This window comes from Mesoplodon mirus (genome assembly GCF_964341445.2).
Source record: "Mesoplodon mirus genome assembly, chromosome: 15".
NCBI classification, from domain to species: domain Eukaryota; kingdom Metazoa; phylum Chordata; class Mammalia; order Artiodactyla; family Ziphiidae; genus Mesoplodon; species Mesoplodon mirus.
In genome coordinates, this window is record NC_138991.1 from 64416152 (window position 1) to 64443199 (window position 27048).

At 61.2% G+C, this 27048-nt stretch overlaps 4 protein-coding genes across 9 annotated transcripts in view; 2 read left to right on the forward strand and 2 right to left on the reverse strand.

Annotated features, from left to right (window-relative positions):
• Positions 1 to 630: 630 nt before the first annotated feature.
• EME2 (essential meiotic structure-specific endonuclease subunit 2) lies at positions 631 to 3716 on the reverse strand (the record flags this gene model as incomplete). Its single annotated transcript, XM_082643851.1, is given in 11 exon segments — positions 631 to 842; positions 930 to 943; positions 946 to 1057; positions 1059 to 1119; positions 1296 to 1411; positions 1585 to 1678; positions 1855 to 1946; positions 2650 to 2742; positions 3154 to 3290; positions 3491 to 3662; positions 3666 to 3716. Coding segments are annotated over 11 exon segments (1110 nt in total). The 3' UTR covers positions 631 to 674.
• An 81-nt stretch (positions 3717 to 3797) lies between these two features.
• On the forward strand, positions 3798 to 5120 carry MRPS34 (mitochondrial ribosomal protein S34). The gene is made up of 3 exons (XM_082643854.1): positions 3798 to 4171; positions 4321 to 4363; positions 4452 to 5120. The coding sequence occupies exons 1-3, from the start codon at positions 3851 to 3853 to the stop codon at positions 4742 to 4744; spliced, it is 657 nt and encodes a 218-aa protein (XP_082499980.1). The 5' UTR covers positions 3798 to 3850; the 3' UTR covers positions 4745 to 5120.
• A 48-nt stretch (positions 5121 to 5168) lies between these two features.
• On the forward strand, positions 5169 to 6675 carry NME3 (NME/NM23 nucleoside diphosphate kinase 3). 2 transcript variants are annotated; one of them, XM_082643856.1, is made up of 5 exons: positions 5169 to 5499; positions 5578 to 5708; positions 5866 to 5967; positions 6032 to 6144; positions 6244 to 6675. In XM_082643856.1, the coding sequence occupies exons 1-5, from the start codon at positions 5454 to 5456 to the stop codon at positions 6359 to 6361; spliced, it is 510 nt and encodes a 169-aa protein (XP_082499982.1). In that variant the 5' UTR covers positions 5169 to 5453; the 3' UTR covers positions 6362 to 6675. The 2 variants fall into 2 exon arrangements, with proteins under 2 accessions (XP_082499982.1, XP_082499983.1); XM_082643857.1 differs by having other exon boundaries at positions 6032 to 6136.
• Positions 6676 to 6730: 55 nt separating this feature from the next.
• The window catches only part of MAPK8IP3 (mitogen-activated protein kinase 8 interacting protein 3), a 48245-nt gene continuing 27927 nt past the window's right edge, over positions 6731 to 27048 (reverse strand). Inside the window, exons 5-29 of one of the 5 annotated variants that reach the window (XM_082643838.1) lie at positions 26435 to 26681; positions 25764 to 25866; positions 25400 to 25518; positions 17016 to 17073; positions 16569 to 16721; positions 15543 to 15624; positions 14172 to 14302; positions 13649 to 13705; positions 13387 to 13557; positions 12725 to 12851; positions 12452 to 12547; positions 12206 to 12364; positions 11522 to 11687; positions 11087 to 11269; positions 10827 to 11016; positions 10597 to 10716; positions 10441 to 10521; positions 10291 to 10358; positions 10021 to 10169; positions 9466 to 9637; positions 9269 to 9382; positions 9036 to 9074; positions 8666 to 8845; positions 8407 to 8556; positions 6731 to 8331 (exon numbers count right to left, since the gene is read on the reverse strand). In XM_082643838.1, coding sequence (XP_082499964.1) covers positions 8210 to 8331; positions 8407 to 8556; positions 8666 to 8845; positions 9036 to 9074; positions 9269 to 9382; positions 9466 to 9637; positions 10021 to 10169; positions 10291 to 10358; positions 10441 to 10521; positions 10597 to 10716; positions 10827 to 11016; positions 11087 to 11269; positions 11522 to 11687; positions 12206 to 12364; positions 12452 to 12547; positions 12725 to 12851; positions 13387 to 13557; positions 13649 to 13705; positions 14172 to 14302; positions 15543 to 15624; positions 16569 to 16721; positions 17016 to 17073; positions 25400 to 25518; positions 25764 to 25866; positions 26435 to 26681 — 3237 coding nt within the window. In that variant the 3' untranslated portion in view covers positions 6731 to 8209. Of the gene's footprint in view, positions 8332 to 8406; positions 8557 to 8665; positions 8846 to 9035; positions 9075 to 9268; positions 9383 to 9465; positions 9638 to 10020; positions 10170 to 10290; positions 10359 to 10440; positions 10522 to 10596; positions 10717 to 10826; positions 11017 to 11086; positions 11270 to 11521; positions 11688 to 12205; positions 12365 to 12451; positions 12548 to 12724; positions 12852 to 13386; positions 13558 to 13648; positions 13706 to 14171; positions 14303 to 15542; positions 15625 to 16568; positions 16722 to 17015; positions 17107 to 25399; positions 25519 to 25763; positions 25867 to 26434; positions 26682 to 27048 lie in introns of all 5 variants that reach the window. The other 4 variants (XM_082643837.1, XM_082643836.1, XM_082643840.1 and 1 more) reach the window with 4 other exon arrangements.

Below are 27048 nucleotides of genomic sequence, written 5' to 3' on the forward strand. Positions count from 1 at the left end.
TTTCTTAACTTGCTTTGCATGTTGTCAGCTGCTGTTCCTCTCGTCTGAGGCTGAAAACGACCGTAATAAACTTAGAGTTTACGTCTCATGCTTACATACCTATGGAACGAAAGGGGTCAGACTGAGGCCTGGGGCTCACAGGTGTCCACAGCTTTTCTCCTGTTGGGGGGGGGGTCACAGCACCCTTGAGGAGTCACGGCCTGGTTCTCTTTTCTCCCTCAAGACCTTGTCTTAATGCTTCTCCTTTCTGAAGGTGCCCGCCTCCCCCACCCCCGCAGCCCCCAGGTGACCGGCATTTGCCCTGTGGGGCCCTGAGGCGCTGCCCAGCCCTGCCTGCCTGTCGTAGCTGGCTAGCAGCCCCTCTGCCAGTGTGTACAGGGCCCAGGGCATATGAGCCCTGCCCCCATCTTCTCCAGACCTTCCAGCCGGCTTGGCATCTCCTGGAGAGAAAGACTTTCCTCTTCTGCCCATCCCAGTTATGCAAAAACTTACTCTGCTGCCCCTCCTGCGCCCCCATCTTGGGGTCAGACCTGCCTGAGAGCCCCGGTGCAGGTCGTACTGGGTGTCTTGCTCCCGCACACCACCGCTCGTGGTTTCTAGTCTGTCCCCTGGGCGGGCTGCATTCAGTCCTGCCAGTAGGTGGGAGAAGGGCCCGTCCGGTACCACAGGCGTGGTCAGGAGCCCAGGTCCAGCGGGAGGTTGGGGTTGGTCGTCAGGAAGAGGCAGATGCGGCGAGAGAGGTCAGGTCCCAGCCTATGGGGCCACACACCCTCGCCCATCCTCACAGGGAGGTCAGCCAGGAGGGCTAGGCGCCCCTGCTCCATGCCACAGGCCACGTACGCCTAGGGTGGGCATGGGGATGGGCGGGGCAGGCCTTGGGGGACCTGGCCTCCATATCTGGGAGTCTGGTTGGGGGGCGGGGGGCCCACCTGTTGCAGAAGGCAGGGGGAGGGAAGGCGGCGACAACACCATTGGCTACAGCTGGGCTGACACAGTTGAACTGCCTGATCTGCTGCCACCAGGCCCCCTGCAGGCTGGTGCCATCTCTTGCCACTCTTCTCGGCTGCTGCCCAGCACGCGGTGGTACAGAAGGAAAAGGCCCCAGACTCCCGGGACTCCCTGGGAAGGGGAGGATGCCGGGAAGTGCCTAGACTCTTCATCACCTCTCCTGAGCGCCCCGCCCCCAGCTCAACAAAACCCTCAGCCCCCTCTGCTCTAGAGGCCAAAGAGGCGCCACCCTGCCTGGCACTCCCACCCCTCCCGCTGAAGCCCCCAGCAGGGTGAGGGTCACACACTTGAAGGGACGCTGGGTGAGGGCCTTGGTGAAGGCACACACATGCTGACTCAGCTCCTGCCAGGAGGCCACCAACAGCACATCCACGTTTGCCCAGAGCTGCAGGAGCACCAGGGCCTGAGAAGGAGATGAGCCCATGGGTGTGGATCAGAGGGTTCCCATGGGGGACACCCAGCTGAGACCAACCCCACGTGCCACCCACGTGCCAAACCAGCCCCTGCTGGGTCTCGGAGAGCAGCCCAAGGGCCAGAGCCCATGCCAACCATCTGGCCCAGCCCAACTGTCCTCACTTCCCCCACCTCGGGCCAGCCAACTGCCACCTCGGCATGAGCCACCGCTAAACGCTCTGGCTGCCATGTCTCCTGGGTGCTGGACTGGTAAGACCTGTGCAAAGGTGACCGTCCCTCTGGCTCCCCACCCTCCATGGTTCTCCTCCTGCCCCCAGAGCCCATCCAAGGGAGAGGGTTAGCTGTGACACCAGCCCCCAGGGCCACCCCTGCCTTTTGCCCAAACTCTCCCATCCCAGGCAGGCTGGCTAAGGGTGTTAGGGTGACTGGCACCACAGGTAAACATCCAGCCCAATGACAGCCAGGTGGAGGCAGGCAGGGCTCTCAGGAGTGATCCAGGGCACATTACAGGTTGGGCCACATGTCTGCAAGCCAAGAAGGTTTACCATACCTGTTCCTCGGGGCTGTGGCGGGGGGGCCCACCGGCCACCACCAGTTTGCAGGAAGCAGGGGAGTGAGCCCAAGAACAACCCCGCGGTGCTGGGAGGAGACAGGGGTGGACTCCTCCGCCCAACCAGCTCTCTTTAGAAAACCAGCTCTGTGCCTCCCACATGATCAAGAAGATCTATGAAAGAACCCGGGCACACCCCAGGCTCCTAGAAGAGTTAGACTCAACCCTCCTCCCCATTCCTGGTCCACCTCTGCACCCCAGCCTGGCATTTGCTTGACATATACAGGTGCTTGATAAACAGAGAACCTTGAACTCTGGGACCTGGCAGAGGGTCTAACCTAATGACACTCTGGCGCAAACATCAGCTGAGCGATCCCTATTTCTCCCGCCAGGCGGCAGCTGAGCGGTTGGGTGTCACAAGGTGGACTGCACAGCCAGCCTACAGCCCTAGTCGCCAGGCCCCCTCTCAGCAGTTTACCACCTGACTTCTGACTCAGTTCTCAAGAGAACCCTCCTTATCCTGGCTTCTACCCTCAAGAAGCAGCCGTGGCTCCCACCTGCTCCCGGGCCAAGAGCCCGGCTGGCTTCCCCCATCTCACCCACAACATCCAAAATAGGGAACCCAGCCCCTCACGATCTGTGGTCAGGGATTACTCCTTCCTCCCTCCCTCCCGCACCTGGGTCAGCTGGACAATGCCCTGCAGAAACTCCTCAGGCTCCAGCAGCAGCAGCCGGTCGTGCTCATCCGCAGCCCACACCTCAGGAGGCACCTGTGGGAACATACAGGGCACTGTTGCCCACCCTTGGCCTCGTGCACCCCGGGCCATGGCCTGGGCACCCCAGGAGACCTGAGGCTTGCGCAGGTTCTTCCCGGACTGCTCTACAGAAACCCAGCGTCCCACCTTCTACTGAGACTAAAAGCACTGCAGGTCTGCCACGCAGCAACACCTGTGGCCACAGCCTGGCTGGGATGGAGCATCCCTCAGCAGTTGTTGCATTCAGGCTCTGGATCCCAGCCCACAACTTACCAAGAGTGGCCTGTGCACCATTCACTCAGCGTTCCCCGTTCTCAGTTTACTGGTACGTAAAACGTGCACAATTGCTACAGCTGCCTCTCAAAAGAGCTTTGTCACATAAAACACCCAACCCAGGGCTGCATTCCGTAAACCCAGGACACTCACACTGAGGGGGCAAGGGTCTGGCTTCACTCTGGTCCACCTGAGGCTCCAGGCAGGGCGCTCGGGCTCCACGCGGTACTCACAGCCCAGGGCGTCCAGAGCCTCCATCAGGATGTCGGCACCGGCATCTTCCAGAATGGCTGGATGGGGCAGAGGGACAGTCAGCTGTCATTCCTTCCTTCCCCCACGAGAGAACACTACTTGGGTGGGGACAGCAGCCCCACAGCCTGCAGAGCGTGTTACTAACATACTGATTCCCGTCCGGCTCCCAGAGCGCAGATAAACAAGCTCCTCAAGGCCGAGCTCCCCACTCCAGGCCGCTGTCCGCGCCCGCCCGCACCTGGGTCCACGAGCACCGCCAGGCGCCGCACGGCTTGCTCAAGCCGCAGCCGCCGCAGGACCTCGGCCGCCGCCCTGTGCTCCTCCGCCGGGTGCCGGACCCTGGCGGCGGCCTCCTCGCCTGCGGGGTCCTCGGTGTCCGAGTCCGAGATCTCCCAGGTCGGGGTCTGCAGCTATCCCCGGCCCCGGCGCGAGCCCCCGGCCCTCCCAGACCCGGCCCTCGCCATGGCCCGCCCGGCCTCTTCTCCCCTTCCGGCAGCGCCCGGACGCCTTTGCGGGGGACACCCGCCGCTTCCGGCGTCGGGCGCGCCCCGCGGCGCGCGGTGGCATCTTCCGGCCGGAGCGCGGAGGCTGCCCGGCCATGGCGCGGAAGAAGGTGCGGCCGCGGTTGATCGCCGAGCTGGCCCGCCGCGTGCGGGCCCTGCGCGAACAGCGGGAGCGGCCGCGCGATTCGGAGCGCTACGCCCTGGACTACGAGACGCTGACGCGGCCGCACTTGGGCCGCAAGCTGCCCGCGCGAGCTTGGGCCGACGTGCGCCGCGAGAGCCGCCTCCTGCAGTTGCTCGGCCGCCTCCCGCTCTTCGGCCTGGGCCGCCTTGTCACGCGCAAGTCCTGGCTGTGGCAGCACGACGAGCCGTGCTACTGGCGCCTCACGCGGGTCCGGCCCGACTACACGGCGCAGGTGCGTGCACGGTGCCCACCCCTCAGCTCCCGGCACCGCGGGGCAACACTGTCTCCCTTGCGCGCGACTTTGTGGGACGGGATGTCCTGTCGCCCGAACCCTGGGCAAGCGAGCTTTCTGAGCTGATCTCCTCCTCACTTGCTTTGCAGAACTTGGACCACGGGAAGGCCTGGGGCGTCCTGACCTTCAAAGGTAAGGCGTCCAAACCCGGTGGGGAGGCTGCCGGCAACAGATTGTTCCGCCAACGTGTGTGCAAGAAGCCTCGTCCTTCTTTCCCCAGGAAAGACGGAGAGTGAGGCTCGGGAGATAGAACAGGTCATGTACCACGACTGGCGGCTGGTGCCCAAGCACGAGGAGGAGTCTTTCACCGCTTTCACGCCGGCGCCGGAGGACACTCTGTGCACTGTGCCCTACCCGCCGCTCCTCCGCGCAATGATTCTAGCAGAGCGACAGAGAACTGGAGACACCAGCACGGAGGAGCCCATGCTCAGTCTGAAGAGGATACGCATTGATCCCTGGGACTATCCTGAGAACCAGGAGTCGAAGAGAAAGACCAAGGGCACCGCAGTCTAAAATGCCAGAGCGGGCAGGCTGCCGCAAGGGTGCAAGGCAGTGGCCACCATTTTCGGTTACACCTGAATCAGCCCCCTGGGAGCTTGGATCCTACCTCCCCGTGACTTGTTGAGGTTCTACATTTTCTTGGAAAAGGGTGGGGTCAGACCTTGCACTTTGTGTCTTTCCTCTGTCCCCGCTGCCCCAACACGCAGATCTGACTGAGGGGGCCTCGCAGGAGGTGGCTACTGGGGAAAAGCCGGAAGCAGCAGGGCCCGCAGGTTTGGAGCCCCGGTGCTGGCTCCTGTCACTTCCACGCTGGCTTCCCTCCCTATGACCTGTTGCCTCTGCCGGGACCCAGGTAGAAACTGAACGCGAATAAAGGCACATGAAGCAGCCCTGGGATGTGGCTTCTTTGAGTTTGGGTACCAAAGCGGGCTGTTGGCAGGGCTGCGGGGGGGGGAGGAGCAGGCTGACACTGCTGCTTACGGTCGGGTGGTGAGAGGAGTGCCGCGCAGGCGCCCGGTGGTGGGGAGACCCGAGGGGATTCGGGAGTCACAGGCGCGTCCGCAAAGGTCTCGGCGTCGGCGTGAACGACAGGCAACCCCTCTCCGCGTCCACCAAGGTGGCGGCGCCCGGCGACCAGGCCGCTTTAAGCACAGGCCCCGCCCCGGCCCGCGCGTCGCCCCCGCCCAGGCCCTCGAGAAGCCCGAGCCCCGTTGCCGCCATCATGATCTGCCTGCTGCTGACCATCTTTGCCAACCTCTTCCCGGCGGGTGAGCGGCGCGGGCCGGGCGGGGCGGGTAGGGGGTGCGGCCGGGTCTGATGCGCCCCGACCCCGGCGGTCCCCACAGCGTACACCGGCGTGCACGAGCGCACCTTCCTAGCCGTGAAGCCCGACGGCGTGCAGCGGCGGCTCGTGGGCGAGATCGTTCGGCGCTTCGAGAGGAAGGGCTTCAAGCTGGTGGCGCTGAAGCTGGTGCTGGTGAGGGCCGGAGTCCCCAGGCGTGGGGAGCAGGACGGGGGGGCGGGATCCCCGGGCGTGGGGAGCGCGGCGGGGTGGGGTGCAGGGGGAGAGGGGTCCCCGCGCGTGGGGGATGGGGGTCCCAGGAGCACGCGTCTCGTCCCCCCTCCCTCCCCAGGCCTCGGAGGAGCTGCTGCGCCAGCACTACGCCGAGCTGAGTGAGCGCCCTTTCTACGGGCGCCTGGTCAAGTACATGGGCTCCGGGCCGGTGGTGGCCATGGTGAGTGCTGGCTGGCGGGAGGGCGGCGCGCTGACCCCGTGCTGACCCCGGACCCCGTCTGCAGGTGTGGCAGGGTCTGGACGTTGTGCGCGCTTCGCGGGCGCTCATCGGGGCCACGAACCCAGCCGACGCCGCGCCTGGCACCATCCGTGGCGATTTCTGCATCGAGGTCGGCAAGTAAGGCCGGTTCCGACTCCCCGAACTGGGCTGCGCGGGGCTCTCTGCCCGAGCTCTGTCTGCTCCGGGCCTGCGCTCACGCGCGCCTCTCCTGCACAGGAACGTGATTCACGGCAGCGACTCGGTGGAGAGCGCCCGCCGCGAGATAGCGCTCTGGTTCCGCGCGGATGAGCTCCTGTGCTGGGAGGACAGCACCGGGCACTGGCTGTACGAGTAGCCGGTCGGGCAGACGTGCCCGTCTGCAGTGGGCTGTGGGTGATTCCGCATCCTTCAGGCCCCGGAGGTGTGCACACGTGTGGGCCCCACCCCTAGGAGCTCAGAATACCCTTCCTGTGGCAGGGGGCACAGGAGGGCAGGTGGTGCATGCCTGCGGAGCTCTGGTTGCTACAGGCCTTCCTGTCCTGGCTGAGGTTCTCAGGAGGCCCAGCCCGGCCTGCGCCCGTTTACAGCACGTCTGGAATGTGGCAGGGTGCCACCCTAGTACTTGGCTTGTCCCAGTACTTCTTTTTATAATAAATTGAGGAAAACTTTTGTGCTCGAGTTGGTTTGGGTTCAGGGACACAGAAGCATGATGTTAAGACATTTATTACTTACAGAGCAGATATGTAGGTTCACTTGCAGGGCCAAAGCCTGAGGAGAATCGTGTCACCCAGTTGCACCCACCCGGCTAACCCCCGAGTCACTTCAGGCCCTGTGAGGACAGACAAGGGACTTGACGTACGTCACAGTGGAGAGTGGCAGGGTGGTAGGGAGAAGCCTGCAGCTGCAGGTGGCTGCAGCGGTGGCCAGCTGGGCTCATGGGATGGCTGCCCAAGATCTGTGCTTCTCTGGTGGGAGGTGGGTGGGCAGCAGGGCCTGGGGCTGCCCTGATCGGTGCCTCGAGGAACAGGAATAAGGCCTGGGCAGGTGGGGGAGTTGGCAGTCCAGGGCGGTGCCCCTCAAAGCAGGCAGGCGCCATCGCCGAGAGCCGGCTGGAGGCGGCTCCTGTCCTTAACCCTTGGGCCTCTGCTCGGTGGCCTATCATCAGATGCTCTCAAGGGAGCAGGCCACACCGCTTATCCCTAGGCACTTAGTAGCGTGTCTTGGGAGCTGGGCTCCTTGGAGACTGCACAGGAGGCAGGCCCTGGAGCACACCTTTCCCCATCACCCTGAGGCTGAGCCTACATCCAAGGACTGACCCCGGGAGAGGCCAGGGGCCTCCCCTTCTTCCTGAGGCTTGGGGCTGCCCTGGCAGCCTGAGAAATTCCACCCTAGGGGCTTCCGGGAGGGGTGGGACTCAAGGGGCCTGCTCCTACAAGGTGGGTGTTCGCCCAGGGAGAGTTAGCAGGGTCGGGGAGGACACAGGTCAGTGAGGGCCGGTGAGAGCCCGCCACACAGGACGATCATGGGGCTTGAGTGGGATGAGGGTGTGTCTGTCTTCTCAGGCAGCTGCCCCAGGGAACGTGGTTACGTGCTTTCATGCCAGTTCCCAGGGCGGCAGGGATGGGGGAGGGGGAGCCCAGGGAAGGCTAGCAACTGGGCCAACTCCCTGAGGGTTGGACCCCCCACTCCCATGGGCAGCAGCCAAAGGTAAGTGGACTTAGGGTGGGAAGACTCAGTGGGGTGAAGTCCCTGCTCGACTCCCTGGAGAGATCCTGGGAATGAGTGACTGGAGTGGGGAGACCAGGGTGGAGCTCGGAGCCACCTGTAGAGGCTTCCCTGGCCCGACCCACCCTGGGGTTCTGCCTCGCTCTGGTCCTGAAGTGCCCTTGGGCCTGGAGGGCTTTGGGCTGGGTGCCAGCCAGGAGCTGCTGGGGACAGGGTGTCCCGAGAGGCTCTGCCCCTCCCTGGTCAGGATGCCACCCCACTCCCCACTCCCAGCCAGACCCTGTGCTCTCTGCCAGCTCATGGGGAGGCCCGGACCGAAGGTGAAAGCTGCAGGTTGAGAGGCTAGAAGTGGGGTGGACGGGCGCCTGGCTGCCTGCGGGCAGGCTGCTCCCTGGGTGGGTGGTGGGCAGGTGGGCGGGGCTGTATGTACACGTGGCAGGTGGCATCAGGCAGGGTGGGGTGGCGGCGGGCCGCAGCCTCACTCGGGGGTGTAGGACACCTGCCACACGATGATGTGGCTGCGCTCGGCCTTGGACAGCAGGGGCTTCACCTGGCTCACGTCCCCTGCACCCTCCTCGGGCTCGTCGTCTTCTCCATCACCTGGAGAGAGCACAGCTGCCGTGAAGGGGCCACCCCTGTCCGGGGACACCTGGGGCCCCGGCGGCGCCCACTCACCGATGCGGAAGTCGATGTAGCCCTCCCCGCCGCTAAGCACCAGCACGTTCTTCAGCTTCTGGGCCTCGGCGTCTGCAGTGGGGGCAGTGGGCCCGGGGCTCTCGGAGGGGCTGTCAAGCACGCTGCCGTTCAGAGTGGCCAACACGTTCCCTGTCATCGGGGCACAGGGACCTCAGCGGGGCGGCCGGAGCCCCCCACGCAGGCTCCTGAAGGGAGGCCACGGCTGCAGCCCTGCAGGGAGTGGGGCCCGGCCCCTCACCTGGCACGGAGACAAAGAATTTGACAGCGTCACGGTGCCCATGGAAGCAGAGCTGCGCCTGGGCCATGGAGCAGTAAGGGATGAAGCTGCTGGCTGATTTGTCACTGCTGTCGTCTCCGTACACATGGATGATGCCTCCTGGGCGGGCCCCCTCCCCAGATGTGGGGGATGTCTTGTTGGCTGGAGAGAGAGGGTCCCAGAGGGGCTGAACCTGCTGACTGGGAGGACCAGTTTTCCAGCAGCTGAGGGCAGAGAGTGGGGCCTGCCTGGTGCCAGAGCCAGTCCGAGGGGCAAGGCCAGCCTCAGCCCCCAGGGTGTCCACAGTGGGGGGCTTCCTTATGAGAGCAGGAGGCAGGCGCTCCGGACTTACCTCGGAGCCCCAGGAGCTGGCCTCGGTGCAGGACCACGGCTGGGGGAGGTGAGGGGCGGAGTATGGAAGAGAGAAGAGAGAAGTGGTCACAGGAGGGACTGGCTGAGGAGGGCTTCGGCTAGGGCATCCCGCATCCTCCTGTGTCCTGGCAGAGCGCACCCGCCCCTGGGACCCTGACATGCGCCTGTGAGTGGCAGCCAGGCCATCTCTACAGATGTCTGTGGGTCACTCACTCTCAGTCAGCGGGATGGAGATGACAACTCCGTTGCCGGTGCCCACCCAGAGGCGGTTGCCCGCGATGAGCAGGGCTGTGATGCGCACGAAGGAGAAGCCCAGTTTGCCTGTCCCTGGGGGTGGGGGGAGGCGGGTCAGCGGGGCGGGCTCGAGGGACCCTCCTGCCCCCACATGCCCGGCTGGGGTGGCCCCTCACCCAGCATCTTGCTGACGTAGGGCTCGATATCCACATCCTGCAGGTGCTGGTGGGTGTGGGCGTGGTAGAGCCGCAGCGTGGAGTCCAGGCGGATAGACACCCACACCCCGTCGCCGATCCACGCCAGTTGCCGTACCTGGCTCTCCCGCCGTGGGTGGGCGTCGAACGACTTCTGTGGGGTCAGGGCAGCCCGTCAACGGGGTGGGGGGCCCTGAAGCTGCCATGGCCAAGAGTCCCTGAAGCAGCTCATGGGCACCTTTCTAGGGCCTCTTTGCTCCCTTGGGTCCTGGCTCCTAGGAGGAGCCCCAGCACCCTAGCCCCACCCCACAGCAGTGCCCGAAGGAGGTGCGGGGGGCCCATTCAGACCCCGATCTGCTTGTTTCAGAGAGAAGCAGCAGGTGGGCTCCAGAAAGACAAGCATTCACAGCCCAGCTGCCCTTTGTTGGCCCACGACCTTGGATGAACCAGTCGCTTCCCTAAGTGCATTTCCTTTGACCCCACGAAGCCCCGCCAGAGTCCATTAGAAGGTGTGTGGAAGCCCCAGCCTGCACTTGCCTCAATCTGCATCGTCTTGGGCTGGATGACATGCACCTTGTTCTTGTAGCCACACCAGACGCGGTCATACACGACGGCCATGCAGCGGATGGAGTGGTGCGGGTGGCCCAGGTCCATCAGGTGATAGTTGCTCAGGTCCCACTGGCTGTCTGTAGAGAGCCCGCGACCCCTGCTCAGGCCTGGCCAGGCCACCTCTGCTCGCGGAGCGGGTGGTTCGCGCCCTGCCCGGACGTCAGGTGCTGCTCCCCCACCCACGGTGCCAGGCCTCACCTTCTCCTCGGTGGAAGATGGCCAGGGTCCCATCGGCCAGGGCCACCAGCACCCGCCCTTTCACGTGCCTGCAATGGGAAGGCGGTGAGCCGGGCTCCGGCCGGCCGCCCGTGGCCCTCCCGACCCGGGCCCCCGGCGGGGGTCACGCACACCAGGCTCAGCACGGAGTCCTTCAGCTTGATGGAGTGCAGACACTTCTTCCAGTTGGCCACAGCCGAGTGCACGTAGAGCCTGCGGGAGGAGGCACGGTGGGTGGGCGCTCGCCCAGGGGACCCTCTCCACCCCGGCCCCCAAGGCCCAGCCTACCAGCCGTTCTGGGCTCCCAGCCACATGGTGGGTGCAGCACTGCTGCTGGCCCCTGCGGTGTCCCCGCTGGGCTCCGGCTCAGGCTGCACACCGCTCACGTCCGTCTCCAGCCCGTTCTCACTGCAGGGAGGATGGCAGCTCCAGGGAAGCCCATGGAAGCCCATCCCTGCCCACCTCTGCCAGTCCCTGCCCCCCCTCCACCCCTGCTGCCCCAACCTGAGAGAGCCCACCTGTCAGGCTGGGTGCTGGGGGGCGGGGCAGGGGCCGGGTCGGTGAAGACGTGCTCTGTGAGGGGCCCAGGCCGCACCGCAGCTGCCTCTGCCTCACTGGGCCCAGAGTCTGGCACCTCCACGGCCTCTGTGGCCTCCTCCGTGGACTGAGATGGGTTGACCTTCCCATTGGCGACAGCAGCCACCTCCCCTGTGGAAGGGAGGAGTGAGCTTGGCTGGGTGAGAGAAGACAGCCGCCCAGGCTCAGGCCCAGGACTCACCCTGGCCCTTGTCCAGCACTGGGGTGTCCCCACGGGAGGAGCAGTTGCTGCGCGGCACGTTGCAGCGGGTGGCACAGCCCACCAGGGTGATGCCGGCCAGCACGCCGTCTGCACTAGAGTCCTCAGGGTTCACGTCGCTGTCCAGGAAGATCTCCCCCGGAGGGTAGTCGCCATCGCTGGCCGCTGGAGGGAGAGTCACAGCCCCGTCACCCCGCGCTGAGAAGCCCCCATGACGGGACCCTACCCAGAGCTCCAGTCCCGGTGAGGGTGCAGGGGGAAGGGAGGGGCTGTTTGTGATGCCACCCCATCTCCTTGTCACCGAGTGAGCGTTGTACAGGGGTTTCCTCCTGCATCATTAACAGGACTGAGCAGAGAGCTCACACAGCTCCTCCCTCCGCATTGACTCCCGGCCAGCAGCAGGGGCCCAGCACTCACCGGGGATGCTGGAGATGCACAGGACGTGGGCATTGCACACGGTGAACTGGTCCACGACGGTGCCCGGCTGGTTGGCATCGATGATCACCACTTTGCTGGTGGTCAGGGTGCTGGTGAGGATCCACACGCGGCTGGAGGTGGCGTCTGCCTCGGGGAGCTCCTTTGCCTGTTTCCGAGCACAGGGATGGGCTGGTGCCTGAGCGCTCACTACTGTAGCAGCAATGGGGGGCGAGTGGGGGGGATCCTGGAATATCTCAGGATCTAGCCTTACCCGTGGCCTTAGGGGACCTGAATGTCCTCCCTTGTCGCCAGGACGGTGAGAACTCAGAACTGCACGTTGTGCCTAAGTCGTGGCACACACGGCCTCCCTTTCTCAGAGGAAGGCTGAGCTCCCAGTGGTTAAGTCACTGGCCCCCACATCGAGCTGGGACAGGAAGTGAAGCCTCCGGGCACTAAGCCCCTCACACGGCTCCTGGGCAGACACAGACCTGCTCCAGCCTGGCTGCCCTGAGCCTCTGCTCCTCCTTGCTGCCCCACCCGCCGGCAGGGGACTGGGCCACCCCCGTCTCCCGCCACTGTCCCCAGCTGTCCTCCGTTTCTGTCACTCCCACCCAGACTAGTCATAGCAGAGCCATCGGGATGGCAGAAGCAGAAGGTGGCCCTGGCCCTGCCTGCCACTCTGACCTTCTTCTTCTCGGGGGACGTGTGGTTGCTCTTGGTCTCTCCTTCTACTTCCCGGTCGCAGGTCAGAGGATCGCGGCCTGGCACAGGCTTGACTCCATTCCCGGGGTCATCCTCACTCAGTTTCCAGCCGCTCAGGTTGACGCCCGCGGCACACCACAGCTGGGAGGACAGGGCCGTGAGGTCCGGCCTCATGGGCTTCTGGGGCAGGGGGACCTCTCCCAGCCTCGCGCCTTCCGCGGGGCTCACCTTCATGGTCGGGTCCTTCTCCACCAGAGGGCGGCAGTACACGGGGACGGGCACGTTCTTCATGCGGGTGTCCTCCTGGCCCCCGTTGGGACTCAGCTGCAGGAACAAGGCAGAGGGGCGCTGTGGGCGGCAGGCCTGGCCTGCGCTCACATGTGTGGGGCTGCAGTCCACTACCCGGTCCTCCAGGTTTTGGACTTGGGGCCCTGGGCGCGTACAGGGCTCCCCAGGGGCTCCCCGCCTGCAGCGCCCCCCACGCTGCCCTGCGCCCAGCACCTGCTTGTACTTGGCTGGTAGGCTCCAGCCACAGGCCTGCAGCCGCCCGTCGTCATTGCGCACGTGCTCGCGCACCTGGCGGTACTGCTCACGCTTCTGCTCCCGCCTTGCAGAGGACGTGCAGTCGCTGGTGGAGGAAGGGCAGGTTACTGCGTCTGCAGGGAGCATGCCTGCCGCCCCGGAGCTCTCCCTCCTGGACCTGGACCGTCCCTGCCGGGTGCCCATCTGACGGCAGGGGGCTCTCCCCAGCTCTAGGCTTGGAGGCCACATCCAGCTGCTGCCCTGGGCCAGCTGGTAGGGACCCACAGCCCTGGTGGCACCTGAAATGGCTGCAGGCTGCCTGCTAGGGGTCATCCGAGGAGCAAGGCGCAGGCCTCCGGGACTAAGCGGAGGGCCTGTGGGGGAGCGCAGCCTCTGCTGAGGGACATCCAGTGCTCCCACTGAGGGTGGAGGGGTACAAACGGTGTGCACGGGGAGGTTGTGACCCCTGATGCCTGGTCAGTGTCCTTCCCACTACGGACCCCATCCCCTGAGCACAGCCGCCAGAGCAGCAAGGTGGAAACCGGTCCTGCTTCAGAGCCTGGAGGGGAGGGGCCCTGGGACACAGGGACTCCCCCTGTGCAGGCCAGCGGGGAAGGGCAGGGCAGGCCTTAGAAACTCACTCATCTGGGAAGAACTCCAGGGGCCGGCTGCCGGCGGAGATCTGGCACATGGCGTGGCTGCGGCGCTGACTGAAGCCGGCCGTGGTGGGTGACTTGTAATGGATGTTCACGGAGGGGTAGGACCGCTTGGCCGGAGGGGGGCTTGAGGAGGAGCTGAAGAGGCGGCTGAAGCTGCCAGCCGAAGCATAGGGGGTGAGGGGTGGTCTGAGGGGAGACCTCCCCAGCGGCCACTGCCAGTGCCCTCCCAGTGCCCCCAACTCACAATTGCCAGATGGTGGACTTCTTCTTCTCCTGGACAGACGGATGCTCTCGGGATGCTCTACAGGGGAGGGCAGGGGGAGAGGCCCCACTCAGCCATGCCCAGCCTGACTCGGCCCCACCCAGTCCAACCAAGCCCCCCTCTCACCGGGCCCCTCTTGCTTCCCTTGCTTGGGACCCTCCCCATGGACACACGGACTGGATCATCAGACAAGAGGGGCTCCCAGGCGAGTCACCCACAACTTCCTAGAGAGACCCTGGTGCACTGGCCCCAACAAACCCCAGCCTCTCTCTAGCCCAGCAGGTACATCCACTGGCCAGGTCAGGGCTGCACCAGAGGCCCAGTTCTGCTGGCCCCCTGCAGGCTTCCACCAGGGAGGACCCGACACCCTTAATTCTCCCGGAAGAGAGGGAGGTGTAGGGGTGGTCAGCCTCAATCCCATCCCCAGGACCTCCTAGAGCGACCACAGCTCACAGACGGAGATGGGAGCGTGTCTTCTGGAGCCCACAGGAGCTGGGAGGCCCACCTGATCATCTCGGTCCACCGCACGGCCTCCTGCAGCTCCATCAGCCGCTCCTTGTACTGGTTGCGCTCCATGAGCACGCGGGCCATCTCCACACGCGTGAAGCGGCGGCGCTGCGCCATGGGGATCTTGTCCTGCAGGGAGAGTGCCGCTGCTCAGCCAGCGAGGGGCCGCCTCTGGGAGTGGGTGCACCCGAGGGCGCTTTCCCACAGAGCTTCAGGCAAACGCAGTGGGGAGGGATGAGCACAGGAACAGGAGCCACCACCCCGAAAGGGCCCCCCCTTCTTTCCAGAAGGTCACATGACACACTCGAGGGGTACAACACACAGTGTGTTTTCCTACATGCTCCCAGACACCCTGGCAATCCCAAATGCCACCGGTCAATGCTAACAGGTGGGACTGGCCCACAGTGGCATAGCAGGAAGAAAGGTTCTGGGGAAGGTCTGGCGAGCAGGACCCCGGTCACTGCCTCGGAACTGGACACTTGTACCGGCGGATCTGCATGGGATCTGCTGTCCCTGGCAGGACTGTCTCCTTACGCAGCCCTGCCCTGGGCTGCCCTCCCCTCGTGCCCCCACCACCGGCACTCAGAGTTCACAGGAGCATCGGCAGCCCCAGGCCCCCCACCAGGAGGTTAAGGCACCAATCGGGTGCCCTCCATGCCCGAGTGGGAGGGCCTTGAGGAGCCACAGCTGCCTAATACACCTGCGGCTTTGTTTCTTTCCTAGAGTATTTGGAGGTGAGGGGCTGCGCAGGATGGGCAAGGTGAACAGCTGCAGTTTCCCAAGTGTCTGCTATGGGATCGGCATCCTGTTACGTGCATCCCACAACCCCCAAAATAACAGTGGATGAGTGGTGAGGTCGGCGTCCAAACTTCACCTTGGCTTAAAAGACCCATGCCTGCTCTCTCTGTAAGGAAGGCGGCCAGGTCGCTGGGCTGGGGCCCCTATTCTGGAGAGGACCTGGGAAGGGCAAAGACCCCTACAAACCCTTCCCTACAGCCACTCCTAGGGCTTTCCTCAGAACATTTCATGCATCTCCGGGGGTTTGTGAGGACAGATGAGGCATCTGAGGGCCTCAGGTACTCAAACTGTTCTGTCTGGGGGGCAGCAGCTGGGCCGGTAAGCAGGGAGACCCCACTTGTGACAGTGCAATCCACATCTGCTAGGACCTAAGTGAGGGGGCATCCCGCAGAGAGGGGGCTGGTTCTGACCGCACAAAGTCACCGGGGCAGTGGGGCGGTGAGGCTGCTGCTGGGTGCAGGCATCACACAGGAGGGGTGAGGAGGACCCAGAGACCCAGAACTAGCACGTCCCCGGGAAGCCCGCCCACACTGCCCACCCCCCGTGCCCACATGTTAATAGTGGAATATACCAATTCTGTACAGAGATAGCTGCTTACATCCTCCACCTCTTCTTTGGGTTCACGGTGGGCAATGATGGCCTCTGACTTCACTCTGCAGGATGAGGAAGGAAGCGGGGCAGGGTGACGGCCCCACTGGGCACTGGCCCAGAGGATGTGTCCCACCTCTCAGCTGCACTCAGGGCTCTCCCCTCAGGTTCTAGGCCCTGAGCATTCCTGCCAGTGCCTTGGGGACGGGTGGCTCCACACCCCTGCCCACATGTGCCCTGAAGCCCAGCCAAGGAACAGGACCTCCAATTCAGGTGGTCAATTGCTAACGGGAAGGCAAGGGCAGTGCTGGCTTCAGGCAGGGCCAGAGGAGACCTGGCTCCCAGTCCCACAAACCTGGCACAGGCGCCACCTGCCTAGGGCCCGCCCCTCACACCTCCCCTTTCCTGTCTGAAGCCAAAGGCACCACTTTGGGAGAATGGGGTGAGGATCAGGCTGGAAGAGAAAGGCCACAGGGACGTGCAGAGTGCTGGGGAGGACACCCCAGAGCTTCCCAGCAAGGCTCTGTGACCCAACCTCGGCTGATGTAGGGCTGGGGAGCAGAGGGGAGTGCGGGGGACCTGCGGTGGCCAGAGGCCATTATCCTCCCTTCCCTCCTCCTGAACGAATGTAATAGTGTGAGAGGAGTGGGAAGGCCCCGCTCAGCTGCCAGAAAAAGGACACCCAAGACAGGACACTGTCCCTTGTGTGGGATTATTCCCCCGAGGATGGTGGAGACAAGAGGGGAGGGGTGGGTTGCCAACACAGTAGTTGGGTCTGGATGGGGTCGAATATGAGATGTAGCTCAGGGATGAGCAGGAGGCTGAGCAGTGAGCACGCAAAGTGAGCCACTTTGGGAAGGAATGACCTCAGGGGGTGTGGTTAGCTAGACAGCAGATGCCAGGGGATTGCGGAGAGGACCGGAGGGGCCTGGGCAGGGCCTGACCCCGCTCTCCACGCCTGGTGGCCCAGCCTCCGTGGGAGCCCCGCTCCTCAAGGAGCCCCGCTCACCTCCTCAGCTCCTCCTCCAGGTCCTTGATGCGGTTCTCCAGTCTGAGTTTGGCCTGCCTGGCGGCTTCCAAGTCCCCCTTCAGCACCTCCTGCTCCCCCGAGAGCTGGTCCACCTTGGCGATGAGGTCGTTCTTCACCACGTTCAGAGCGTTTCTTTGAAAAGGCAGAAAGAGGGGAGCTCCTTGTGAGCCGGTGTGTACATTAAGTGATGGGGTTTCAAAGGGGTCTGCCCACCCTGGTGTATCTGAGCAGACACATCCTGGTCTTGAAAGTGGTGAGAGGAGGTGACCACCCAACCCTCTCCCCAGGAGGGGTGAGCTCAGTCCAGTGGGTCCGGTCCTCCCTGGGGACTGCCCTGAGGCTGGGCCGACACAGTTGTTACAGGAGCCCCTGGTCCTGGTGGGGGGCTGTCGCACCAACTGTGGTGCTGAGGAAGAGCATCCTTACTTGGTTTCTAGAAGCTGTGAGTTCTCCAGCAGCAGATTCCCCACTTCCTTGCCCATTCCTGAAACAAAAGGTACGGAGTTATTATGTGTGCCTGGTGAAGCCAGACCCTGATGCTCACACCTGCCTCAGAATAACAGACGTCCTGCCGGGGGGCGGCCCACCCCTGGAAGGATGGACCCCCCGGGAGGGCTGATGTGAGGGGATAAGGAACAGAGGCCCGATCTGCAGGAAAACGCCTGCCTGGGGAGGCCGGGCGACCCTAAGAGAGGCCTCTGCCGGTCTTGAGGCAGGCTCTCCACCAAGCAACGCAGTCAGGAAAGGACCTGCTGCGTGCGAGCCCCGTGGGGGTCTCAGACTGGCCTCTGGAGGGCAATGAGCAGGTCTCCTCTGCCCTGATGGATGCAGCAGCCCTGGGCTTACATTCTGGAACTCAGTGATGGGCTCTCACAGCTCTCTACCAACATGAAGTCTGGGTACCAGCAGGGCCCGGACGGTACCCTTATGGCCTCTGTGCAACCTCCTCAATCGATGCCCAGCCCTGGCCCAGTATCACTGCCTTCCCCCAGCCCTGTGACTTCCAGGCCATCGTGAAGCAGACCCTTTTCAGAGCTGCCCCCTCGGAGAATGGAGGTTGGAGCTGTGGTGATGGGGACAGAGAGCCCTGGCCAAGGAGATGGGATGGTCCATGGCAGGTGCAGCCCTCCACCAGGCTGGGAGCAGGCCTTCAGGAGCCAGAAGGTGGGAGTGGAGGTGAGGACAGCACTCCGGGGGCTGGTGCCCAGAGGGGATGGCCAGACCCCAAAGTGGGCCCCGCAGACTGAGGTCTCTGCAAGCGTGTCACCAAACCCCAAAGCACCGCATCTAATCCTTTAGGACTGCCTCGAAGCCCAAGGTCTGTTCCTCTTGTTCACTTCCCTCCTCCATGGCCTTAACACAACTGTGAGACGAGATGACCCACGCACACGGTGTGCCCAGCTTAGGGTTCTGCCGGCTGTTTCTATTCTCACCTCCTCGCCTCAAACGTGGCCTGCTTGCCCTTCAGATGGGATGCAGCAGGCACCGGGCTCAGGCCTTCCTGAACTAATGGGAGGGGGGGCGCTCAGAGAGGCTGGGGTTCCCTCCTCAGCCCACCAAGGGTCTGCTCTGAGGGAGTCAGGTGCCCGCTCACCATGCCTGCTGGAGGCCCCCCCCACCCCCACCCCTGAAGCCACGGACACCACTGCCCCCACGGCTGCCCCACCGGGCTCAACAAAGCAAATAGCTCATGAAGCATAAGAAGGTGTCAGGGAGGCAGAGGAAGCCAGAAGCAGGGAAACACATACTGAAACAGGGCCTCGGCCTTACCAAAAAAATCATCGCGCACTATGGGCGCCGTCCCAGTCCCACGGGAGATGGGCGACCAGGGCGGGAGGAAGGAGAGGGAGAGAGGAGGGGAGAGAAAAGAAGCGCGTTAAGCCCGTGTGATAAGCAGGCGGGTGGACTTCAGGGCTACTCCTTGCTGGGTTAGGGGTGGACACAGGAGTGGGACAGGAGCAGCGGGAGACGGGATGGGGCCAGCTACTCCTTCCAGAAAGTTTACCCTGGGTGGTGAGGTGGAGGGTCAGGGCAACACAACTGACATCTTACACTAAAATCCTGGGTTGGTGGGGTGGTGGGGTGGTGGGGTGGGGGGTGGGGGCTAAGGACAGAGGTCTCTGCAAATGAGGGAGAGCTGTGACCAGGCCCTGGGTGCCCTTGAACATAGTGGGGAGGTAGCACAGGGATGCGCAGGACCTCAGAGCCTCTGCTGAAAGCAGGAAAGCAGGAGCTTGGCCCATGTGCCCCGTGAGGAGAGGACCCCTGACTTCAAGGGTGTACCCAACAGAGGGGAGATGCCACAGCACTAAACCTGTACTCTGTGTCCAGTTAACTAGCCTCCGCCTCTATTGGCTCTGTAGAACCTTAAGAAATGGCCTACAAGGAGACCGGGGTCAAGGGCACAGCAGCTCTCCCTCAATTGTCAAGGTCACCATCAGTGGGCTGGTGGAGCAAACCAAAAGCTTCCGAGCAGCAGTAGGCTGGTGAGCAAAAGCACGTGTGCCTTAGTGGCCTGGACCAGGATTGGGAGGGGACAGGCTGCACAGCTGGCGGTGACTGGGCAGCAGCAGTGGGGTGTCCCAGGGTGCCACCCCCTCCACCTGGATGCCACCATGGGGAAGAGGGGCCGCAAATAGACAGCAGAGATACACACCTGAGAACTCCCCTGGGGCCGTGTCCAGCGAAGCACAGAGAGATGGGGAAGGAAGTGACAAAGGTTAATTGGTGACTGAAACCAACAAAATGAAGAAACTCTTATTAAAGAGAAAGCGACGATGATCAGCCATTTCCATGTTGAAGGACCCAAATGCATACGAGCAGATGACCCCAGGCCTGTGGGTGCCAAATGCATCCAAGGCGGGAACCCTGAAGGAAAGGCGAGGTCAGAACAGCACGCTCCTCAGTCCTGGGGGCCCTGGGGCAGGCGTGCAGATCTAAAGCCTGCTTGACCCTCTACTCCCACCTCCATCAGGAGGGCCAGACCCCTGTAAAGCTAACGTGTGTGTGGGTGTGGTGTGGTGGGTGCTGAGCATCCAGCCTCACAGGCACCCTCAGAGTGAGCGAGCCACGGACAAGGACCTGGCCTCGGTGGGGGTTGGGGGTGGGGCCCTGGCCAGCCCAGGTCTTAGGGGAAGGGCAAGACCTTAGATCAAGGGCAACCAGAAGACAAGGGCCCTACTGTGCAGGGAGGGAATCACTGAGTCAGGATGTGAGGGGGGGCCGCTTGTGCCAAACTGCTCTCCGATACCCAGCTGAAGACTTGAGGAAATGATACTGTTCTATTTGGTTCATTTCACGCAGAAAGAAATGGTATAAAAAGTCGCCTGACTTAAATGACAAACTACAGAATCTGTGGAAGGAATTCAAATGATAAAGTGAATTTATCATTTTGATAGGCAGTTTAGAAGTGGATGTGTCCCCTCTCATCTCTACTTCCCAGGCAGCTGCTGTTCACGTTTGATAATCTCCTTCTCAGACGTCTTTCTAGGCAGACATCAGTTTCTAAAAAACAAAATCGTGACCACCTCTCCATCCTTTTGGGCAACTTCCTCCGTTGCACCTCACACGGTATCCCGGGACCCCTTCCACATGAAGGATCCACGATCACCTTGAAAGCTTCCATGTATTTCCATATGGAGACGTCCCATTGTTTCCTAGGGCATCGGCTCCTTTGACAGGCATTTCGGGCCTGCACGGTTGTGCGTGCACACCAGGACACGCGCACAGGCTCCTGTGGGTGCCTTGGCCCTATTTGAGGAGCGGTGGTCCCGCTCCCTCCAGGTCCAGCCTGGCCGTACCCTGCCAGCTGGCCTCTACCAGCCACCTCCCATCAGTGGGGTGGACAGTACCTGCTTCATTTTTGTCAATTGTTTTGAGGAAAAAGCGTTAGCTGTATACTCTCTCAATATTCATTTCTGTTATTCTTGAAGTTGAACATATTTTCAGGTTTGGGTCTATTCTGTGAATGTCCTGCTTTAGCCTCTACTCATTTCCTTTTTTTTTTTTTTTTTTTTTGCGGTACGCGGGCCTCTCACTGTTGTGACCTCTCCCGTTGCGGAGCACAGGCTCCGGACGTGCAGGCTCAGCGGCCATGGCTCATGGGCCCAGCCGCTCCGCGGCATGTGGGAACTTCCTGGACCGGGGCACGAACCCGTGTCCCCTGCATCAGCAGACGGACTCTCAACCACAGCGCCACCAGGGAAGCCCTCATTTCCTATTTAAAAAAAATTTTTTTAATTAATTTTTGCCTGCGTTGGGTCTTCATTGCTGCACACGGGCTATCTCTAGTTGCGGCGAGCAGGGGCAACTCTTTGTTGCGGTGTGCAGACTTCTCATTGTGGTGGCTTCTCTTGTTGTGGAGCACAGGCTCTAGGCGCAAGGACTTCAGTAGTTGTGGCACGTGGGCTCAGTAATTGTGGCTCGCGGGCTCTAGAGCACAGGCTCAGTAGTTGTGGTGCACGGGCTTAGTTGCTCCGCGGCATGTGGGATCTTACCAGACCAGGGCTCGAACCTGTGTCCCCTGAATTGGCAGGCGGATTCTTAACCACTGCACCACTAGGGAAGTTTCCTATTGTACTTCACTTCTTTTAATGTTAATGGTGGAGACCATAAATACATACATATACATACACATACATACATACATATATAAACACATGCGCGCGCGCACACACACACACACACACATATATATTCTTTGGTTTTGGCAATGAAGAGAAGCCCAGATTATGAAAATACTCTCCAATACTCTCTTCCAGTTCTGTTATCCTTGTATTTTTATGTTTAGATCTTTAATCCACCTAGAAATTATTTTTGTGTCCGGAATGAGGTTGAATTAGACCTCATTTTTTTCCAAGTGGCTAGTCAACGAATTCAGTACACATATTGAATAATCCATCAACTGGGTGTCTTCAGGAACTGGTGATGGGGGACCAGGCCTCCTGTCACTGACACTTCCTCCAGCTGAGCCAGACTCTGGGGACTCGAGCAGACCCCAGCTCATCCCTCCACCCTGCTGGACAAAGGGCCGGCCCCTCACTCCAGGGCTCTGTCCACAGATCACAGGAGCTTGCAGCTCTCCTCAACTCCTCAGGGCTGCCTGCCTTGCCTGTGCTCCTCGTGATGAAGGCTCCAGAAAGGCACCCAAAGGCCCATCACTCCCAAGAGTGGGGTCTCATTCCAACCAGAACTAAGTGGTGCCCGAGAGGGCCCCTGCCCGCCAAGCGTTGCAGCGCAAGTGCCTGGGCACTCAGGGTTCTCACCATCAGGTGAGAAGACGATTCTCACTTCAGCCCCTCAGCACAGATCCATCAGATGCACTGGTTAGAGCTTCTCAAGTCAGGCACTCCTGTTCGAGGGAACTGACCTCAGGAGATGCATGAGACGTCATTTCCCTCTCAGGAACCCTGCTACAACAGACTCCACCTCTACCTACTGACTCAGTCAATGTGGCTCCAGGTAAAACTCACTGGTGTGCGGTTTCTAGTTCTCTGCTTTTCTCTCCCATCACTCTTTATGGAGACTCTGGCGCCCGGAACGGTGCTGTCTGAACCACAGGATGTGGCCACGTGCTAGAGCATCTGCCAGCCCCGGGGGCGCCGGGATGGGTGGGGGGCAGTCACATGGAGTGAGCACGCACACCATCAGCACTGCACCTGTGGGCGCTGCAGGGGAAGGGACAGCTCTGCAGCCTGGGGCCACAGGGCAAGGCAGAAAACGTGGCCGACGGGATGGACTGACTGGCAGGCCACCCAGTGCCACCAGGTAGCAAAGAGGCCAGTGAGCTCCGGTGATCTCGTAGAACCATGCGAGGCATCACAAGTATAGCAGAAGCATCAGTCACAACAGCCAAAAGTGAAATGACACAAATGTCCATCAGTGGCTGAATGGATACATGAAATGTGGTCTATCCACACTGAAACATTATTCAGCCATAAAAAGGAATGAAACTCTGACACACTCCAACATGGACGAACCTTAAAGGCATGACGCTAAATGAAGGCAGCCAGATGGAAAAGGTGACTGACGTGAAATGTCCAGAACAGGCCAGTCTGCAGAGACAGGAAGTAGAGCAGCAGTGCCAGGGTGGTGGCGGGGAGCGACTGCTAGTGGGTACAGGTTTCGTTTGCAGGGCGGTGTAAAATGTTCTAAAGCTACGTGGTGATGATGGCACAAATCCGAACGTGCTAAAAGTCACTGAGGTGTACACTGAAAGTGGGTGGATTGTATGGTGTGGAAATTCCATCTCAATAAGGCTGTTAAAAAAAGCACAGCGGTTGCTAGAGGCAGGGCTGCCACCCTGGGTGGGACCTGAGTTCAAGTCCTGGCTCTGCCACTTCACCTCGGCCTCTGTGACCTCGGTTTCTTCATCTGTGAAATGGAGACACTAACAGTGTGAGGCATTAACGGTGGCTGTGCATATAAAACATTGGTGTCGCTCTTCTCGTAAGGCCCGTGACGAGTGTTGGAATCTTGTCACATGACGAGACTGAAGAAAGGTACGAGGTGCGGGGGCCCCGCTTCGCCCCTCAGACCTCGTCCAGAGCTCCACACCAGGAGCGGGAATGCGAAGCTGGGCCTCCGACCCTGACATGGAAATGCAAAACATCCTATGTCTGTATGTCTTCCTAGGGAGATGCCTTATACCTTTTTATCAGGTTCTCAAAAGCTCAAGAAAGTATGGTGCAGGAGGCCGTCCCCCAGGCCCGGCGCGGCTCCAAGTTTGCCTGGGCAGAAAGGCACTCCCTCCAGTGACCACCCGTCACAGCCTGGATCCCAGGTGCCTCCTCCCAGCCACGCCCGGCCCTGCTGGTGTGAACACATGCAGGGGAGCAGCCTATAGCCCATCCCCACGAGTCCACACCTGTCCAGGGGGTTCCCACATCTAGAAAGATCTACGCCCGCAGGTAGCTATGACAGTGGTATTCAAACAGCAAAAATTAGAATTGATTAGGTAATTCACAGTCACACAAAGATAAGGAAGTTAAAACGTGCAGAGGAATCTTAGTGGTTCAGGGAAATGTTAACATCAGCCATGAAGAAAAGGCCAGACAAAAGCTGCCACCCCACGTCCCAGGTGCGCATGCTGGGGCCCTGGCGCCTGGGAGGGTGTCACTCATCACAGCTTGGGGGCTCGTCCGGTTTTTACTTCCTTCTTGGCAATGTCTGATATTACTTTAATATTATTATCAGCATGTATCCTTTTTCTAAAAATAAAAAAATGCCTAAAAATTGAATTTATATGGTAGCATCTGAAATATGTAAAGAAGAGAAGGATGTCAAAATACTAAAAGTGACTGTCCCTAATGAGTAGACTTTTTCTGAATACTAACAGTTTCTGTGTATTTTAAAATATATATTTTTACAATGCTTGTGAGAAAAATTCCATTAAAAATATATACTGCCCAAAGCGGGCATCTTTGTCTTGTTCCTAATCTTAGAGGGGATGCTTTCAGTCTTTCACCATTGAGTATGAATGTACTTTACTGAAATGTACACCTAAAAACTGGTAAGTTTTACGTTATGGTTTTACCACAATTTGATATATACAGTCGTGTACCTGTATCTCTTTAAATTCTGGCTGAAAAAACTTCTGTTCCAGGCATAAGGTGTGCTGGTGTTAAACACCCCAGATGCTGCTGCTGCCTGGAGGTCTCCCCACCCTGAGTAAGACAATCAACTTATGAGAACTAATAGGATGCAGGCCCACTGCAAAGAAAGCGAGGCTGTTCCAGCTGAAAATGCCAGCCGGGCCCCCTTCGTTTGCAGGTCAGGCCTGGTGGTGTGTGCAGCTGGCAGGCCGGCCGGGCGGCGCTGTCTACCCGGGGACCCGCTCCAGAGACGCCCCAAGTCCCTGCCGGTGCAGGTGCATCTATCGGGGGGAGTGAGAGCAGCAGAGAGGCTGGCAACAGAAATCCTCAGATGCCAGACAGCTCCGCCTCCTCGGGCAGCAGATGATAAAACATGGATCAAACGTCAGAAGGCAGCCTTCCCGGATTCTCTTAGTGGAATCGCTGCCACCCTGCTCGCCACGTATCCAGTGGAGGCAGCTGCTGCCCCTCCCCAAGGAGAAACAAGAGGACCCTTCCTTGGGGTGTGGGGAGGGGACAGACCAGAACCACGGCCCTGACAACAGAACCACGCTCGGCCCTGATGCCCACCTTGCTGGCTGCTGAGCAGGAGGGAGGGCTTCGGGGACAAGGCCGCTTCTCCAGGCTGGGGCTCCGGACACACATCTGGGCCAGGGGAGCTTGAACCCCGCTGAGAGACAGCGTGACTTCCCTCCACTGCCCTGAGGGCCACAGCCCAGCCTCAGAGCCATGCAGGCTGCCCTCAGGTACAGGCAGACACTGGCACACGGGGCCTGGCTTGGGCAGGGAGGGAGGACCAGGAGCAAGTCTGCATCAGGCAGGCTGTCTCTGCACCCGTCTCAGACATAGCCTCACAGGGCTCTCCGAGGGCACTGACACTGTCTGGGCATGCTCCTTGTGGACTGGAGGAGCTGGCAACTACCACCCTCCCAAAACATTCCTAGAAAGTGGGCTGCCCAGGGGAGGGGCTTGGAGCAGGGCTGGGCTGAGGGCTACTGGGAATGGGTTTCTTCTTGGGCTGACAAGATGGTCGATAGACAGTTGCTCGAATCCATGAGCACCCCAAACCCCACCGAGCAGCACACTTTAAGCGGCGAGTTATGGTAAGTGAATACATCTCAAAATTCACAGTTTGTAAAAAGAACTTCCTGGCTCACAGAGACTTTGCTTTCATCACAAACCCAACCATAGCAGGGTCCCGGGGATGGTTGTTTTTACCTAGTAGGTCGGCCCCTTCGTCCACATCCCCGATGACCTCGGACCCCGCAGTCGACAGCTCGTGGTACAGGGAGTCAGTGTTGATGCCAAAAGCCTTGTTCACGATCCCCTGGGTTGGGCTGTGGGGACACGCAGCCGAGGAAGGTGGAGTGAGTGGGCAGCACCAATGGACCACACACGGGGACACCCCTGAGGGGCCACTCGATGCCAACACCGCTGGCACAAGTGCAGGCGTGGCGGGTGGTGGGTCAGTGTCCTGGGCAGTTCTCCCACCTCGAGGGGCTGTGAGGCACCTCCACCAGGGGCACCAACTCCCAGGGTGAGTGCTGAGCCATTCGGGACTGGCTCTGGGCCCAGTGAGCACCTGCTGCCCGTGCGGTCCAGGCGGGGCTCCCGGCCCATGTCCAGCTCTGGGGTGGAGTCGATAATGTCCTGAACATCAGACCACTCGTCACTGCTGCCCATGCCTGGGGGGACACAGTGGAGCCCAGGATCGCGGGGTGACCAGCAGTTCCCTGCACCACTCGTGGCTGCCGTGGGGCCCCTTGTCCAGAGACCCCACGCTAGGCCACCACAGGCAGGGACGGTCATGGTGGGGGTTCTTCCCGAGCTGGTGGCTGGATGGGGCCTGTCCCCCAGAACTGTGATCCCATCTGAACAGGCCATTTTTTCCCTCCCTTTTCTCTGATTAGACTGTGTCTGCTGGATGACAGTGGTCTACTGTCAGGCTGAGTTGTGTCCCCCAAATTCACAGGCTGAAGCCCTGGACCCCAGTTCTTCAGAATGTGACTGTATTGGAGATGGGTTTTTAAAGAGGTGATGAAGGTAAAATGAGGCCAAAGGGTGAGCCCTAGTCTCAGCTGACTGTGTCCTTATAAAAAGCAGGGGTCGGTCAGGACACACATACAGAGGCATGACCACTTGAGGATGGGGCAGCCAAGGAGAGGCCTCAGGAGCGACCAGCCCTGCGAACTGGGAGGAGACACGCATGGTGCTGGTGAGGGTGGGGTGCCGGGAAGGCGGGGCGGCCAGTACCTATGCTGACGTTGCGCATCTCCTGTGTGACCTGCACCTCCATGTTGCGGCTGTTGCGCTTCTCCCGCGCTCTCTTGTTGTTCTTGGAGCTGCCGCTGTAGTCGCCCAGAGGTTGCAGGCCCTCGCTGAGGGGAGTGACCGCAGCCGAGGGCACAGAGGACGTGGGCGTGTTGGACTTGGTGCCCGTGGTGCTGGGCGTGGCCGCCGCTGAGGACTGGCCTGACTCGGACATCTCATCCTGCGGACACTGGGGCCAAACACAGGAAGAGGGAAGCTCGTGGCACAGGTCAGGTCCCCCGGGGAAGCCACGAGGGGTGGACCACGCAGGACCAGCGGGGCCTTGGCCACCACCACGAGGCCCCCTCGCTTGGGGTCTTTGCCACTTGGCCGCAGTAAAACAGCACTCCGTGCCAGAATGGAAGGGACAGGAGGCCACTTCTCTCCCACTGGGCTGATTCCTCCCAGCCTCTTCACTTGACTCATCCAGCCTCTGGCTTTCCAGAGGTGGCTACAACTTATTTAAATGGCTTGGACCAGGCTTTTAGCTTGCACGCTTTCCAGTATGGGGCTAGACACGAAGCTATGTGGATGTGGCTGGTAACCCCTTGCAGCCG

Coding starts and splice junctions, on each gene's coding strand:
- MRPS34 (XM_082643854.1), top strand. CDS start 3,851: ATGGCGCGGAAGAAGGTGCGGCCGCGGTTGATCGCCGAGCTGGCCCGC. Junction 4,172..4,320: donor GGCCCGACTACACGGCGCAG/GTGCGTGCACGG, acceptor CTTGCTTTGCAG/AACTTGGACCACGGGAAGGC. Junction 4,364..4,451: donor GGGCGTCCTGACCTTCAAAG/GTAAGGCGTCCA, acceptor TTCTTTCCCCAG/GAAAGACGGAGAGTGAGGCT.
- NME3 (XM_082643856.1), top strand. CDS start 5,454: ATGATCTGCCTGCTGCTGACCATCTTTGCCAACCTCTTCCCGGCGG. Junction 5,709..5,865: donor TGGCGCTGAAGCTGGTGCTG/GTGAGGGCCGGA, acceptor CTCCCTCCCCAG/GCCTCGGAGGAGCTGCTGCG. Junction 6,145..6,243: donor TTCTGCATCGAGGTCGGCAA/GTAAGGCCGGTT, acceptor TCTCCTGCACAG/GAACGTGATTCACGGCAGCG.